This window comes from Thunnus maccoyii, chromosome 3 (assembly GCF_910596095.1).
Source record: "Thunnus maccoyii chromosome 3, fThuMac1.1, whole genome shotgun sequence".
In the NCBI taxonomy this organism is placed as follows: Eukaryota; Metazoa; Chordata; class Actinopteri; order Scombriformes; family Scombridae; genus Thunnus; species Thunnus maccoyii.
Genome location: NC_056535.1, coordinates 31,176,750 through 31,192,023, shown reverse-complemented (window position 1 = coordinate 31,192,023; position 15,274 = coordinate 31,176,750). Strand labels below are relative to the sequence as shown.

Here is a 15,274-nt window from a genome sequence, read left to right as displayed (position 1 = left end):
TTTAATCAGTCATGCGGATGCTACCAGCTAATGCTACAATCTTACGGTAACTACCAAGGATATCCCTTCCCTTCCTCAGAGTTTTAACATTAATCAACTAAGTCATTATAGATGAACTTTGGCTCACTCCAAGAGACACTAACAACCATAATATTTACACATAAAAAAGACATTAAGAATCATAAAGTGCCCAAATGAAATACATATACCTTTGTTCTTTAATAAACTATAAATTTCTCTACAGTGTACACATTGTGTTCCCTTTAAATTCATCCTATTTTTGTTTCCTTTTTTTAAAATCTGTAAGACCTGACATCAGTCCAGACAGATCCTTTGTTTGGATGATGCAAAGTACATTTCATGCTTCCTTCCTCTCTTTCCTTTTCGTCCCTCTCTTCCTCCCTCCATACTGAGTCGTAGCATGGCTAATCACCAGGTGCCTTGGCGGTTTGTGGATTAGAGCTGTAATTTAGAATAAAAGGGACGCTCCTCTGCACAGCCTGAATACTGCTGTCAGATGTTGTGAGTGGTTGCTTCTGTTCCTCCCTCACAATGGCACATGCCGCAAGGTAATTGAAGAAGAGGAAGGAGAAGACACTTGCTGGTAAAAATTGGCACAGTAGAAACTGTTATTAGACAACTGTTAGCCAAAGCTTTAAAAAAGAGAGGAGGAATCGTACAAATCTACTTCTAGAGTACTAGCTAAAGAGCAATCCGAACTACAATTAAACTGGGATACTCGGTCGGTTTTCAGCCCCACACTCTGAACCAGGCTATTAACCTCAACACTTTGCTTTTGGAAACATTTGTCTTTTTTATCAGCTTGTCATGTGTCAGTGCTACAGCACAGGTACAATACCCTGCACTCACCCTGCACTCGATGTGACCTGAACTACCAGGTGGAATGTGAATATTGAGAACACATAACAGAACTGAACTAAATGAAGACAGAACACCCTCAACATTTCAGACCCCATTTACACCTGGCTGTTTCATACCACTTGTATCTAGATTGCACCCTGATAAGGTTTAACCACATTGCATTTGGACATGCCAGATGCGTCTATCGTTAGCCACTTTGAATTCTTATCAATACAGAAAGTTGCATGCATAAAATCCAATTTAGTTTGTCTGTAAAACAAGATATCTGTATCCGCCATGTTTCCACTCTCGGATATATCTTTGATGACTACATAGCAGAATGTTATGCATGGTTCTGATTCACACACATTTTTTTTGAGAGAGAAATGCTTTTACACTCATTTGGCTAAAACAGAATTGCTTCCTGAAGTAGGTCAGTCAATCAGATTTCAATATTTTTCTTGATGTGTCTTGGGTGCATTTACTCCTGCTAGCATAGGCTGGAAATTTCTATTTGGATGTAAATTAATTTGCTACGGATTCAAGAAACAACCAGCTAAAATGGGGTCATTGGTCTTTTTTTCTAAGAAAAAAACACAAGGCTGCATGTTTTCATTCCTACCAAACACAACAGTAGCTGATTTGACTGATAAGTGCCTTGCACAAAATAATCTGTAAAATCGGCTAATGTAGTGATTGATAGTAATAAAAATCTACAGGCTCTAAGGGTCATGATGGCACATGATCTTTGGGAACTCAGAACCTGCTAGTTATTCTTTTAAGTCATATAAATCCACCCAGGGACTGATTTATACCTGGCACCTGCAGTCGTCACTAACTGGTAGGATAGAAACCCAGCAGTACTCTGGATCTCCAAGAACAGGTAGAGATCTGGATCCTTCCAGAGGATGAAAGGGGCTTTCTCCACATACATACAATACACTTAGTACCCAATGATTTGAACATTGAAGGGCCAAATGTATGACACAAAAAAACAAAAACAGCTCAAGTCAAGTGTTCAAAACCAATATGTCTTATATAAGTTGAAAGTCTTCTGCTGCGTACAGATTCACCATTCACCCATAACCTACTGTCCCAATGCTCCTGCAAAATGGAAGGCTGGTGTCTCAAACAATCTGAGGGCAGTCTCACTTTCTCTCCGGACTCGTGGATAGACAGATAACGCTTAGAGGCTGTCCAGCCCCTTAATGAGGACATAGAAAGACAACAAGCAGTCCTGGGAATGACAATCGAATGTAGGCTGTGGAGAAGGCGCGTAGCTGAAGCAAAGCTGAGCCCGCAGTGTATTGCGGTCCCAATAGGATGTGATCAATGTCGGCAACCGAGCCCTCCTTTGAAGTATCCTCATTAAGTAGGGTTTTGTTTATTCATCAAAGAGATCTGAAGAGAGCAAAATTTTCCTGCGAATCTGAGAGGCGGTCGGTTGCAACAACAAAAGAAATGTGCTTCCCATGAGTCTTGGGAAAACGATCTGATACAGTATCAAAAGAATTATAGTACATTTCCAATGAGTGCCCGAATGTTATGTCATTTCCCAATCAGATGAGTGGTTCAGTCCCAAGTGTGGTTGGACCTGTTGAAGTGCCCTCGAGTAAAATACTTAACACCTACCTGCTCCAGGGGCAGGTATATAAAAATGTGTCTTATGACTCGGTTGAGACGGTAAAAGAATTCTGAAAGTCTAAGCAGGTCTCAGCCGCAACAACAAAACGTAACATTTCTGTGTGAGTCTTAGGGTCGCTCACAGCAGGGCCCAAGAGTGCTCTCCAGGGACATCTGGGAGGAGTGGCGGATGAGTGGCGCCATCGTTGGGTCCACCATGGAGGAGGTAGGGAAGAGCTTGTACCAGCCAATCACCATCGTGCTGAGGTCCAGCTCCTCCAAGAGGATTCGAGCTACGCCCATGAAGCATTTGCGGTCCATCCGTCCATAGTTGCCCCAAACAATCACCTATGGAAGAAATAAGATAAAAATTAGGAGAAAAAGTATGCATCGATATATTACTAAGTATTATAAGTGCAACACATATGTCAGAATTCACAACTTTTACACAAAGTTAAAGAAACCCCAACATGATACCTGGAATATAACAGTATTACTGTACACCCAAGATACCGAAGCATTAGTTCACATGAAAACTTAAATCCAGAAGCTTCTACAGTCTGTCCTATGTAAGCTGAAATCCACAAAACAACCCCTGTCCTCTACATACATTTATACACTAAGAATTTCCTTTGCCAGGGGTGCCCTCGGAGCTTGGAGGTTGAGACATGGAGCGTGAACCATGACATCCCCGTTTTAAGTCTAGCTGGGAACCTTTGTTGCATCTCTTCCTCTATAGCTTCCTGTCACCTCTCTCTACTGTCTGTAATAAAGGCTTATTTAATTCCCCCAAAATACTAAAGGGAATTTCCTTTGCCAAATACAAGAGGAAACACAATTGCTGCCTGGAAGTGTGACATTCCTGTATGGCATAGAAGTCATAGGGAGGAGGTCAGGGAGGATACTCAGGCGTACAAAGCACAGGACGTCGACAATGGAGATCAGAGTTCATGTCCTGTATCCGATGTTAGGTTTAGACTAATTAACAAGTCCCATAAATATATATAAATATATTTTAAACATAGTAACAGAAGAGAGATGAAAAATATGTACTTTACAGTCCATTTTCAATCTAATATTCAGACTATATTGTCACAAATATCACATAGTCTTGAATAGAAGGTATTGATCAGCATAGTCTTATTTCAAGGTAGTTAGTGCCTAAATGTGGCTTCAGAGGATCTTTAATCCTGCACATAAAGCATTCTGGGGGTAACGGAGGAACAGTCAGATTAATTGACAAAGTGATAAGGTTAAGAGAGCAGGGTTAATTAGCATTAGTCAAGATAGTTTGGAAATCGGTTCTGAAGCGGATCTTGACAGTTTCTCTCTCTTTTACAGCAGCGTAGAGCAGGCTGATGTGTCAATTAAAGCAAATGAAGAGGGATTGTGTGCGCATGTGAGGGAGTGAGATGATAACGGTATGTGCTTTGTAAACCTGTGTGTGTGTTTGTACGTTCGGTGTCCTCTGTCTCCTGACATCCTGATAACATCAGGTCTCATCTCAGACCGCCCCACATCTTGTCAAGCGGCGGACAAAATAATCAATATCCGTCTGCGCGTGTGTCCACTCGTGCGGTGGTCTTGTGTGTCGGTGCATGCCAGCATACCAATTTGTTTCATGTGGGTGAGTGTGTCTGTGCGGGTCCGCGAGTGATTTCCACAGAGACTCAGAGGCCAAATCTGCTTCAATCTATTCCCTCCATCTTTAAAGAAGGGGAATCTATCTCTCTTTCTGTCTGCCTGCGATCAGTTCTTCAAGCAAGGTCTTGACCTCAACCACTACCACAACTTAGTAGAGAGAGACATCGAGAAAGGGAGAAAAGAATGGTAGAGCAAAAAACAAACTGGCCGAGTGTTGAGTGTGGAAGCTGCAGTGTCCTCTGCTGCTCAGCTCTCTACGAAGTGGAGCACACGTAAACACCCATGATGGAGTGCTAATGAATAGGGGGAAAGGGATTTAATTAAAAGAACAAACAGCGTGTTGCATGGTGAGGATAAGTGCACAATGGATGGATGAACTTGAATTGAAGGAGAGCGTACGGTAGAAATCAGCTACACTCAAAGGTGGAGTGAAAAGTCGGCCGTCATAGAGAGACGGAGGAGAGGAAATATCGTGTGACGCATATTTTCTCTCTCTCTCCTGGCAGGCTTTCATAGTGCTGCACTTCACATGAGAAGTGACAGAAATAGTTGTGTAAAGAATGAAATAAAGAGTGAAAGAGTGCTAGAGAGAGAAGTTCAAACCTTGCTTTCTTTCTGCCCTCTTCACAGCTGGCCAATCACAGCGTAAAGAGGTTGTGAATGTCGGATCGTTGGTTTCGGAAAGTTACAGTGCTGGATGTCAGAAAGGTGTGGGGGGGGGGTTCCAAAGCTATTCGACATGATGTTAAAAGATAAGGATGGTGATTTTCTATGTTTTTCTTATTGTCAACAAATCTCATGTGCAGAGCAAAAACAACCTGATAAAGATCTTTAAGCATTCGTACACATTCAGAGATGACACTAACTTCATATGGAATAGTATACAGAAAACCAATCGCTCAAGACAATATAAAAGATTACATGCAAATCGACAGAGAGCACGAGATAAGAGAGAAAATGAGACGATCAGAGCACGGGAGCAGAGGGTGCAGAGCGGAGGAGAGGAGGAGAACAATGGACAGCCGATAATTAGAAAGGAGGCGTTTAGTGACCAATTACGCAGTGACAGCAGCAGCAGCAGAGCAGCCTCAGGCTGCTCTGAAGGCCTTTTCACTGAACACAGCAGTTCAAACCCGCAACCTTCAAAAACCTGTCGACCTGACCTCTGTTAACCACAGACAGCAGCCTGTGTGAGTGACCGTGCTCTAAAGGGAACAAGGACTGCGACTTTGATATATATAAATCACAATTTCAAATACAAGTATCATAATGACTTACATGCTAATTATCAGTGTCAGTATAAACTGTATGTCCATTATGTGGCCATTAGTGTCAGCTTGTGCTTTGCAGACCTTTAGATTTCACATATTAGATAAATGTCCTTTCTTTTTGTTGTTGTTTTTTTTTTTTTTTACCAATACATCTCTAATTTGTGCACATCGTTTGTCCTCTGAAAACTCAAATTTAAGCAAATCACATCAAGATCTATTTAAATTGCATTTTCACACTCAATTCACCACAAAAGTAATTTAATTATATGTAAAAACACAGCCAATGTGCAGCCGAAGTGAAGTGCTACTCGACTGTTATTCCACCTAATACATGATCTTCCTTTGCAACAGTGCTTGAAAGCATGATTAAGTGTTTTATCTTTCCCTTTTTTTCATCTACAGCTGCCATTTAAAGTCCTATTTGCACAGGAAGAAAATTAACTGAATATTATGGTAACTCCCCCAGATTTATATAATTTTATGCCGTCCATTAAAAGCAGGTGATAGCCGCTGTAATTTCTGGGGTCATTCATACTGTTGTCATGCAGCGACAATACAAGTGAGTTATGTAAAATGCATTATGATGCACATGCAGGGGGGAGGTTTTTCTACCTCTAACTTCATGTAATGGTAGATGTGAAACCTAAAAAAAATGTTCATATTTGGGAAAAAAGGACATTTTTCTTCATAGTATCACCTGAAACTTAAATACACTAAGTATGATGTCAGCATACAAGGTGACAAAGAAGCTGTTTGGACAGTTAAACAAACATGCGTCTCAAATCACTGAGTTGAGGAAGGTTTTTGAATGAATTTCTGGTGTAGTCTCCCGCAGCACTCCGCTTTGCTAAATCAGGAAGTGACAAATTGAAAAGCGCTGCTGATTTCAGCGATTTTCATTATCCAGTGTGAATGAGTTTGATGAAACTCAGAGGACAGCGACGCAGACAGCAGATAATTAAGAGGGAGGCGTTTAGTGGCTAATTACACAGCGACAGGAGCAGCAGAGCAGCCCGAGGCAGAGCTGAAGGCCTCTTCACTGAACACACAGTGGTTTCCACCTGCTGATTACTGAGGAAATCTGACACACCGTCAGGTTAAAACACACATGCACGCAGTGTTGGTGTCGTGTGTTATTTAAAGGCAAGATGAAAACAGCATCGCAGCAAAGTATGAACATAGTGAAAACGAACAAAACTGACAATTACGACAAAAATAAAGAATGGTGATGAGATGAAAATAGTTTGGAGGAGAGTAAAAACAGGAAAGACGGAAGAGGGAGGGAAGGAAAGACAGAAAGATGTAAAGAACATACAGAGACTGAACAAAGATGAGTGCAGCAACAAAACAAGAAAGGGAAAGGATTGATTTAATGAACTGATTCATTAACCACACGTTTTAATTGAACAGAAAAAAATAAAACAGGACACAAGATGAAGGATAAAAGTAAACAAGAAATGAAAGCGAGAAAGAGTAGACAATGAAGGAAAGAGAGAGAGAAGAGAGAATTAAGTGGGCGATAAAGGGAGAAAAAGGAGACAAGGCTGTAAAAAAAGGAATGAAAATAGAGCGTGGAAAGAGGAGGAAGAGTAGGAAGGGAGAGGAGAATGAGGAAGAAACGAGGGAAGGAGGGGAGTAGAAAAGAAAAGAAGGAGAGAAAGCATTAAGAGAATAGAAGATTTAGAATGGAGAAAACCAGAATAAAAAAGGGAAGGAAAGAGACAGAAAGAACACAAAATGAAGAAGGAAAAAAGGAAGGAATCTGCCATAATAATCAGTCTCTCTCAGTTTGTCTTTTGTGACATTTTTGATCTTGAAAGCAGCTGAAGCTCAAACAAATTACAGTAGACAATCAGCTCAAACGGCCTCCTGGTCCCTCAAGTCAGATTCTCACTGTAAATGTCAAGCTCTTTTCCCCCCGGCGTCCTCCGCTGTCTCTCCTCTACACCACCTGAACTTCTCCCACAGAGTCACAACAACCCAGCTGGAGCCATTTCTAACTTACATTCATCAATCCACACGATCCTGGTGGAGCTCTTCTCTTTTTTTTTGCTGTCTTAGGGGAGCAATCTGGTAGAGTTGTTTTGTAATTGGGACTGTGAATTTACTTTTTCCACCACACTGCATCGCCACAGCAGGGTGGTGCGCTTGGATTGGTCTGTTCTGTACACACAGCATCTATTGCAAGGTCCTGGGGGAGGGATCCTTCCTCTGTTGCTCTTCCTGAGTTTTTTTTCTGTCATTTCTTCCCTGTTAAAATGTTTTTGGGGGAGTTTTTCTTTTCCAAATCGAGGTTCTAAGGACAGAGAATGTTGCATTGCTGTAAAGATTGCAAAGCCCCCCTGAGGCACATTTGTGATTTCTGATATTGGGCTGTATAAATAAAATTGACTTGACTTGACTTGCGATGCTGGCTATGAATGGCAATGTTGTTTCTATCAGTCCACGACTGTACTTCAGTCCAGACTGACATATATAAAAATATTACTATTGGATGGATTGCCATGAAATTTGGTGCAGACATTCATTGTGCCCAGAGGATGGATTCCAGTAACTTTGGTGACCCTCTGACCTTTCCTCCAGCACCATCAGTGGGTCAAAGTTTTCACTTACGCTTGCTAAATAACTCAACATCTACTTGATGGACTGGCACAGACGTGTTTGTACAGATATTCCTGAGTCCAGGAGATATATCCTAATGACTGTCAACAACTATCGGATGGATTCCCGTAACATTTGGTACATTAATGTCCCTATTGAGATGAATTTTAACGGAGCCTGGTGGTAGTTCAGGCATATACCCTCCAAACATACATATGTCCATGACCTACTTCTCTCAATTAGCGTTTGAGACTCATTCAGTCTGCGTTCAACAACACTAAGTTCTGCCCTTGCTGGCTCAGAATTTAACTCCCTCCACCTCCCCAGCCTCCTCCTGGATTGGCATTCAGTTGTTTGTGAATTTTCAATGTTTATTTTGAATATATGATGTTCATTAAATGTGTATCTGAAGCAGGGGGGTGGGTAAAAATCTTGTTTAAAGGCTGAAATCAAGTTTAATGTCTGTCTCATTTCACAAACTGTTTGGCATGATGGTGGATCTTACCTGTACTACTTTCCCCTGTGGACTTTCAGAGAAGACCAGGACCTGGTTGTAGAGAGGATCCAGAGACTTCCTCACTGACTTGGTCTTCTTCTTGGCCACACAGATCCCGTTCTCCAGGAGGTAAACTTTGATGTAGGCCGCTGGAACGACAGCAGAAAGAAAAGTTAAACTCTTCTGAGTACTTTCTGCAATTCTGCTTTCAGACTGGCTTTACTCTGGAGTTCTCAGTAAGTTTAGAGATTGAGTCTGATGAGATTCACAGATTTAGAGCTGTTTATAGTAAGAGTAGACTACGATACAGTACAGTAGAAGAGACAAGGGCAGAATAAAGTCTAGTGAACTAACAGTAGTAGGTAGATTTCACTTCTTTTTCTCGTTCTTTACTGGGAATGGAAACTCAAAAACATCTGAACCTGAATCTGATCCAGAATGAGTGGACAACCTTAGCAATAACCAGCTTTGTGGGCACAAATCACAAAAAGCATGTTATGTCCCCTTAAAAATAAAAACCCAAAGCCAATGTGGTCGAAAAGAAAAGAGTATATATGAGTAGATAAAGGCAGGCTGTAGTAGAAGATATTGCTGTACATACAAGACCATTTGGTACCATTAGTTTCTCTGGATTTCTGTCTGCAAAAACGACTAAAAAAGACCAATAAAATCTTTAGGAAAACATCAGAAAATGCAAAAATGAATACATCCTCATGCATATAATGTCTGTGATTATTAAGAGTTGTTTTTCTTTTTTTCAATTCTGCACCACACCACTCTGAAACCACTCTAAAGAAATACAGCTTACTAATAATATACTGATAGTCCTCTACTTATTTCATGTCCTGGACTTCGACTGATCGGCACATACACACACACAAACACACACTCTAAAGCTTTCTGTCCTGTATGTTAGATGACAAGATTAAAGATTAGACCTTGGCACACTGAAATCTGGAGCGAGGTCCTCCTTTGTCTTTATACTATATATGGATTTCCTTTCATCTCTCATCTCTCACTGGCATGTTTTTTCTTTCATTCACATTAAATTGCTCTCTACTTATCTCTCCCCCCCCAACTCATGTTTGTGCTTTGCTCTGTTCATTATCCTCTCTTCTTTTATCTCTCTCTCCCCTCTCATAGTTCTTTCCCAGATATAGTATTTAGTTGTTTTCCATTTTTGCTGATGCTGTTTTGTTCTTATGCAATTAGGATCAATTGGTGGTTTAACATTATGCAACAGAGGGGAACTACAATCAGAGTTAATAGTTTGTTGTTACACAATCAAACCAGCTTAAAAAGAAAATTAAAAAAAAACCCCAGCAGCACAGTGATGTCTGTCAAGTTTCCATTTCCTGTGACCAGTGCATATCACTGATACAGTACAAGAGAGGGTCAATTGATCTGATTAATTAATTCGCTGGTTGTTTGAAAACGAAATGAAATTTTGATTTATTTCAGGCGCAGTGATGCATGAAACTTGAAGATCTTTGTGGTTTAGATTTACAAATATGCTCGATTTTTCACACATTTCTTCTGGCAAACCGTCTTCCTGGTGGTTTTCAGATAGATTTTTATTCATTTTTCTGTAAATTTGGGAAAAGAAATGTTGAAACAAACTGACTATCCAGACCAGATACTGCATTTTTTAAAATACTACAGACCAACATTTGAAGTCAGAGCAACACACCGCTTTTTCACTTCAGCATTAGCAGAAGCATGTAGTTCTTACTTATTCAGGGGATCACCTCCCTCCACCCTGATGTTCACTCAACATTAAAATCACCATTTCCTCTTCTTCCCTCATGCATCTTTCAGACCTGCGTATCTGTGTTTTTGGAATTAGATTAGATTGTGTTCTGTGTGTCTAGCTGATGTTATTTGCTTTCCTGTGGTGTGTTCAAGTTTTTTCATTTTTTTGGGACAAATTGTTATGGTTTGATTCTGAATATGTGATGTTTCAGATGTAAAGTGGCATCCTGTAGAAAACGCGGCATGGATTCTTTTGATCGATCAATCGGCAGACTAAAGTCGTGACGGTTTACCTGGAGGTCCTTTTGAACCTGGTTTCATGGTGAGTCCTCTGGCCTGGATGACCTCCACCTCCAGACCCCCGTTCCTCTCCAACAGACCGATCTCTACGTCACCTGAATGGATGAAAACATGGAGACATGTTTAGTAAAGATTTCACAATATACTGTTCTATATTGTGGAGGAGGTGAATATGTGTATATTTTCTATTTATTATAATTACTAACAATTATATAGTGTCAGAGAACTGCCAGCGATTATAGCACCATCACTCAAAGCTTTATTATGATACTGTAGTGGGTACAAATTGTACTATAATTTTCTACACAATGTGGTTGAACAGGGCTGCAGTTAGGATTATCAAGTTCAAGACCAGGTCAAGAAACCAGGAGAAAACGGGCACAAAACCAACCATTCCAACTGTCAAAAATCATGTTTAAGGAGCTTTAAAGTAACAATGGAGATGTAGGAGCTAATAAAACCTTTATCATTTAAAATTTACAATTTAATTTAGCAAATGCTTTTATCCAAAGTAGCATACATCTGAGAGTTCATACAACGCAAGCAAGGATCTAGTCTTTATCATTCATGCAATGAGTGTGTATGTTCAGCAATCAATGCATTACATACCAAACATAAACACAGTCCTTTATATTGTTTTTAGCAAACTGGAGAGACTTTTGAATCCAAGAACTGCTTACAATTAGACAAATTCTGGATGTCAGAGACTCGTCTGGAAAGTACAGAGAGCTCCGACTCTGGATTTTCAACTGTTTACAAAGTAGAATGCCTGATCTGTCTGGTTTGGCAGTAAATGCAACACAGACTGTAAAAGGATGTTTCTTAGGTAGCACCTCTCTGTCACTAATAGTTCCATGAATGCAGAAACATCCTGTGAGTCCTGTGTGTCTTAACTTACTTAAACTGTATGAAGCAAACTTCTCACGGCTTAACACTGAGTCCAATTTGCTTTTTAGCCTCTTTTAGCTCATTGTTTTGGTTTTACGGCACATTTACTGCAAAATTCAGTCTCAGCGCTCCCTTTAATCTCAGATTCAGCCATAGCAGGTGGCTGTTTTCAGCAAACAAGCTCTGACAAACCCACTCTGCAGCAGACAAAGCCAGCGGGTAGCAATTAAAGAAAGCCACTTATTTATTCAAGAGTTGGTGGAGACCAAACTAGAGCTAAAAGGAGGTTAATAGTGGATTACATTCATTAGCTAGATAGAAACGCAACTCCAAATGAATGCTGATGTTGCTCTGAATGTGTATCTGTTTGCTAACATGTTAGTCATATCAACTTTGTAAGCAGACAGTATTTTAGGGCTTTGTGTCGTTCTTCCTTCTAGTGGTCAAATCTGTGTGTAGCATGTTTGATATCAATGTCTTTTGATATGTGGGAAATGAAACTTTTCTTCATGCCACTCACTGGAAGTCACTCTGGATAATATTTTCAGCTAAATGTCCCCAATATGAAAAATGCATTCCTTTGAAAGTGACAGAGCACAGATGATGGCCAAGTTATTCTGGGTTCTCTGACATTATATAATATTGGACTGGACAGCAGGTTTGGAGTGGAGTTGGTCCAGTCAGTGTCACTGTTGTTGGGCCAAGGACACTGTCTGGCTGCCAGCGAGGAAACTGACCCACTTACAGTACATCACTGCTGTGGAGGACAGGCTGCGTACAATATATCCAGTATATACAGCCTGGAAATGAATAAGTGCAGGAGACGATGAGGAAAACTCAGCAGTGGAACACAGCTCTGATTTATGAGGCGCATTTTTTTGCCAATGTGAAATAATTTCAGCAGTCATTTCGGTTCAGTTTTATGAGGAAATAAGCTGCTTTTTCTCCTTAATTTTCAGACCCATTTTTCATGGGGAGACTTTCCTGTTGCCTGTTTCAGGCTATTTCATAAAATATACGTAATAGTTTTGACCCCCAAATCTTAATTTCCTTTTCAACTTGGTGAAAAGAAAGGAAAGAGGGATAGATTAAGTTTTTTGTCTTGCAGTAGCCATCTGTGTTTATATTAAAATTTTGATTGACTGACTGTAGATGAACTGCTGATAGTTCCTGTTGTTCATAGCATTTGCAACATGGTTGAATTTTAAAGAAAAAATGTCTGTGCTCTCTCACCCATTGATGTTGTCGCCAGAGTCTGTCGCCCAACAAACTGGGCGGGTCCCATCCCATCCAAGAAGTCACTGAACTGGGCATCTGATGCCAGACACATCCCACTGTAGTTCAGACTGCAGAGAGAGAGACAGATGCAGACAGAAGAAAGAGATAGTTAAACATGCTCAGACAATTGTAATTGTACATTTATTAGGTAGAGAAAGTGAGTCAGAGACTAAAACATAATGAGAGAACACAGGAGAGGAGAAGCAGACAGACAACAACAGTGGAGGAATAAGATGAGAGAGAAAATGAGGAGAACTGATAAGTGAAAGCCACTTATCACTACTGGTTCAACTCCCAAAATTCAAATTGGCTCCCTAAAACAAAACTCAGCCTATTGGCTTCAGAGTTGACCCCTTGTGTCCCTATTTTATGTGTGTTTGTGTGTGTATGCAAAGAAATCAGCTCAGAGTGCTTTGGTGGCAAAATGCCAGGTACTCTACTACTGTGTGTGCGTGTGCATGTGTGTGTATGTGTGTGTGCATGTGTGTGCGTGCGTGTCATGGACCGCAGTTAAAAGATGGATCCACCCTAATGCTAAAACCCTGTCTCCTAGAAATTATGTTCATATACGACTAAATTGCAACAGCACGTATATATGCTGGAAACGTCAGTCTGCTGAATTACGTTCTCTCTCAACATAATGAGAAAATGATGTTAATCATTGTTCAGAGACAACATACCTAGTTGTTTTTTTTTCCCACCAAAATATCTGATCTTGCAGTACAATATCCGCTTCTAGAAACTGCAGCATTATTAAACATTTAATGGTTATGTTTAGACACCGGCAGCACTCGGTTGAGGTTAGGGAAAGATCATGTTCTTGGTTTAATACAGAAAAAAACATCTGCAATGACTTGAAACACAACATATTTATTAACATTTAAGTGAAACCACAATCTTTCACTAACCAAAGTGCTTTTGTTGCCTACATCTAACCTGAACATAATCCAGGCAGTGATTACATTTGCCAAAGCAACATAATTGGTAATGCAATTTAGTTGTACATGAAAGTAATTTCTAGGAGGCTGAGTTGAACGCTGGTGATGTTTTACAGGCATCAGAACCAGGATGGCCGAGTGGTTAAGGCGTTGGACTTAAGATCCAATGGGCATGAGCCCACGTGGGTTCGAACCCCACTCCTGGTAGGTTACAAAGCTTTAGTTTGTGCGGCAGTATGTGGGACCCAAGATCCTGTTCTACATATCCACACAGGTGTTTCAACTTACTTTGCCTAATTACATTGTCTGTTAGTGCAGGACACTGTGTGGATATGTAGGTAAAAACAATACCATAATGTAAAATTGCACCATTTAAAAGGTGAGTGCTACATAGGAAAATTTAGTAAAAGTATATAACTGTTAATGGTAAAATGTATGTGTGTATAAAGGATGTAAAAAGATGAAGACAGGACATATTAGCTAAACATGACTTCTCATTTTCCCCTTCCTCCAGTCCTCTGGTGTGTTTTTTTGCAGTTTGGAGCTGCTTCGATCCCCGTGAGATATAATTCTCTCCCTGTCTCTACCTTTATCTCTTCTTCTTTCCTCCCCTTTCTTTGTCTACATTTCTTTAACCTTCATTCCCCGTCTTGTCTTTACTTTCATATATCATTCTAGTTTACAGTCCTACTCTGATTAGAGTACTTTATCTGCACATTTAAGGAAATGGGGCACTATTTTTCAGTCTTTCCACAAGGACAGCAACCTTAATTACCCAACAGCTTTGTCTTCAATGTTGAATTAAGAAGAAGTATTAAAATATTTAGTAGATTGTCCCAACAAAGATATACAGACTTACATTTAATATTAACTTCAGAATGAATAGCCAAACACTCCGCAGTCATTACAAGATAATTTACAGTCTCTCTTCAATATGATTAACACATAAAAGCACTTAGCTTAGATTAGTAATTTATGCAGACGTATGCAGACATTAAATTACTGCAGGTCATTTTTTAATATTTTAAAGATACACCTTTACATCTTATTTACATATTTTTTTTGTTTGTGCTGTTTTTATGGTTATAAGTGTGTTTCTGACAGAAGGCATATTTCCATTTTTATGTGTTGTTGGTTTGCATGTGTGCATGTGAGTCTATGTGCTTATTGCACATATGTGTGGCGATGAGTAAATTAAGATACATGCAATTAATAAATCAACATGCTAGATTCAGAGACATTCTAATGAGATAAAATGCTTTTTATACGCGTATGATCGTGTGTGTGTGTGGTGTGTGTGTGCGCTGACATGCAATAAGTCAAGCAACATTAGCCGAGTGGGTATTACTGGGTGATAAAATCCTGAGCTTTAGATTATGATGTTGGTGTGTGAGGCACATCTGGGGATTACGCTGCTGTTTCACAGAAATATGACGCTCAATGTAAACTGTGTGCTGTAGGCAGATGACACGCTGGAAATGTTTAGGTCTCTTTTAGGTCTATTTTTCACTTTTCATGATTTATATGTTATATAAAATATGATTCATATTTTTTGACGCACTTCAGCTCAGAATGACAACACTCTTCATCTTCATTAATGTTTTGCAAATGAATGTAATGAA

General features: G+C 40.0%; 1 protein-coding gene and 1 non-coding gene across 3 annotated transcripts in view; one reads left to right on the top strand and one right to left on the bottom strand.

Moving 5' to 3' along the window:
* Nucleotides 1-637: 637 nt before the first annotated feature.
* Nucleotides 638-15,274, bottom strand: part of rims4 (regulating synaptic membrane exocytosis 4) — a 52,757-nt gene continuing 38,120 nt past the window's right edge. For both annotated transcript variants that reach the window (XM_042406785.1, XM_042406786.1), the window contains 4 exons: nt 12,670-12,782; nt 10,542-10,643; nt 8,506-8,645; nt 638-2,832 (listed from right to left, as the gene is read on the bottom strand). In XM_042406785.1, coding sequence (XP_042262719.1) covers nt 2,614-2,832; nt 8,506-8,645; nt 10,542-10,643; nt 12,670-12,782 — 574 coding nt within the window. In that variant the 3' untranslated portion in view covers nt 638-2,613. The remainder of the gene's footprint in view (nt 2,833-8,505; nt 8,646-10,541; nt 10,644-12,669; nt 12,783-15,274) is intronic.
* Nucleotides 13,777-13,859, top strand: trnal-uaa. Its single transcript has one exon. It is a non-coding gene; the product is annotated as a tRNA-Leu (tRNA).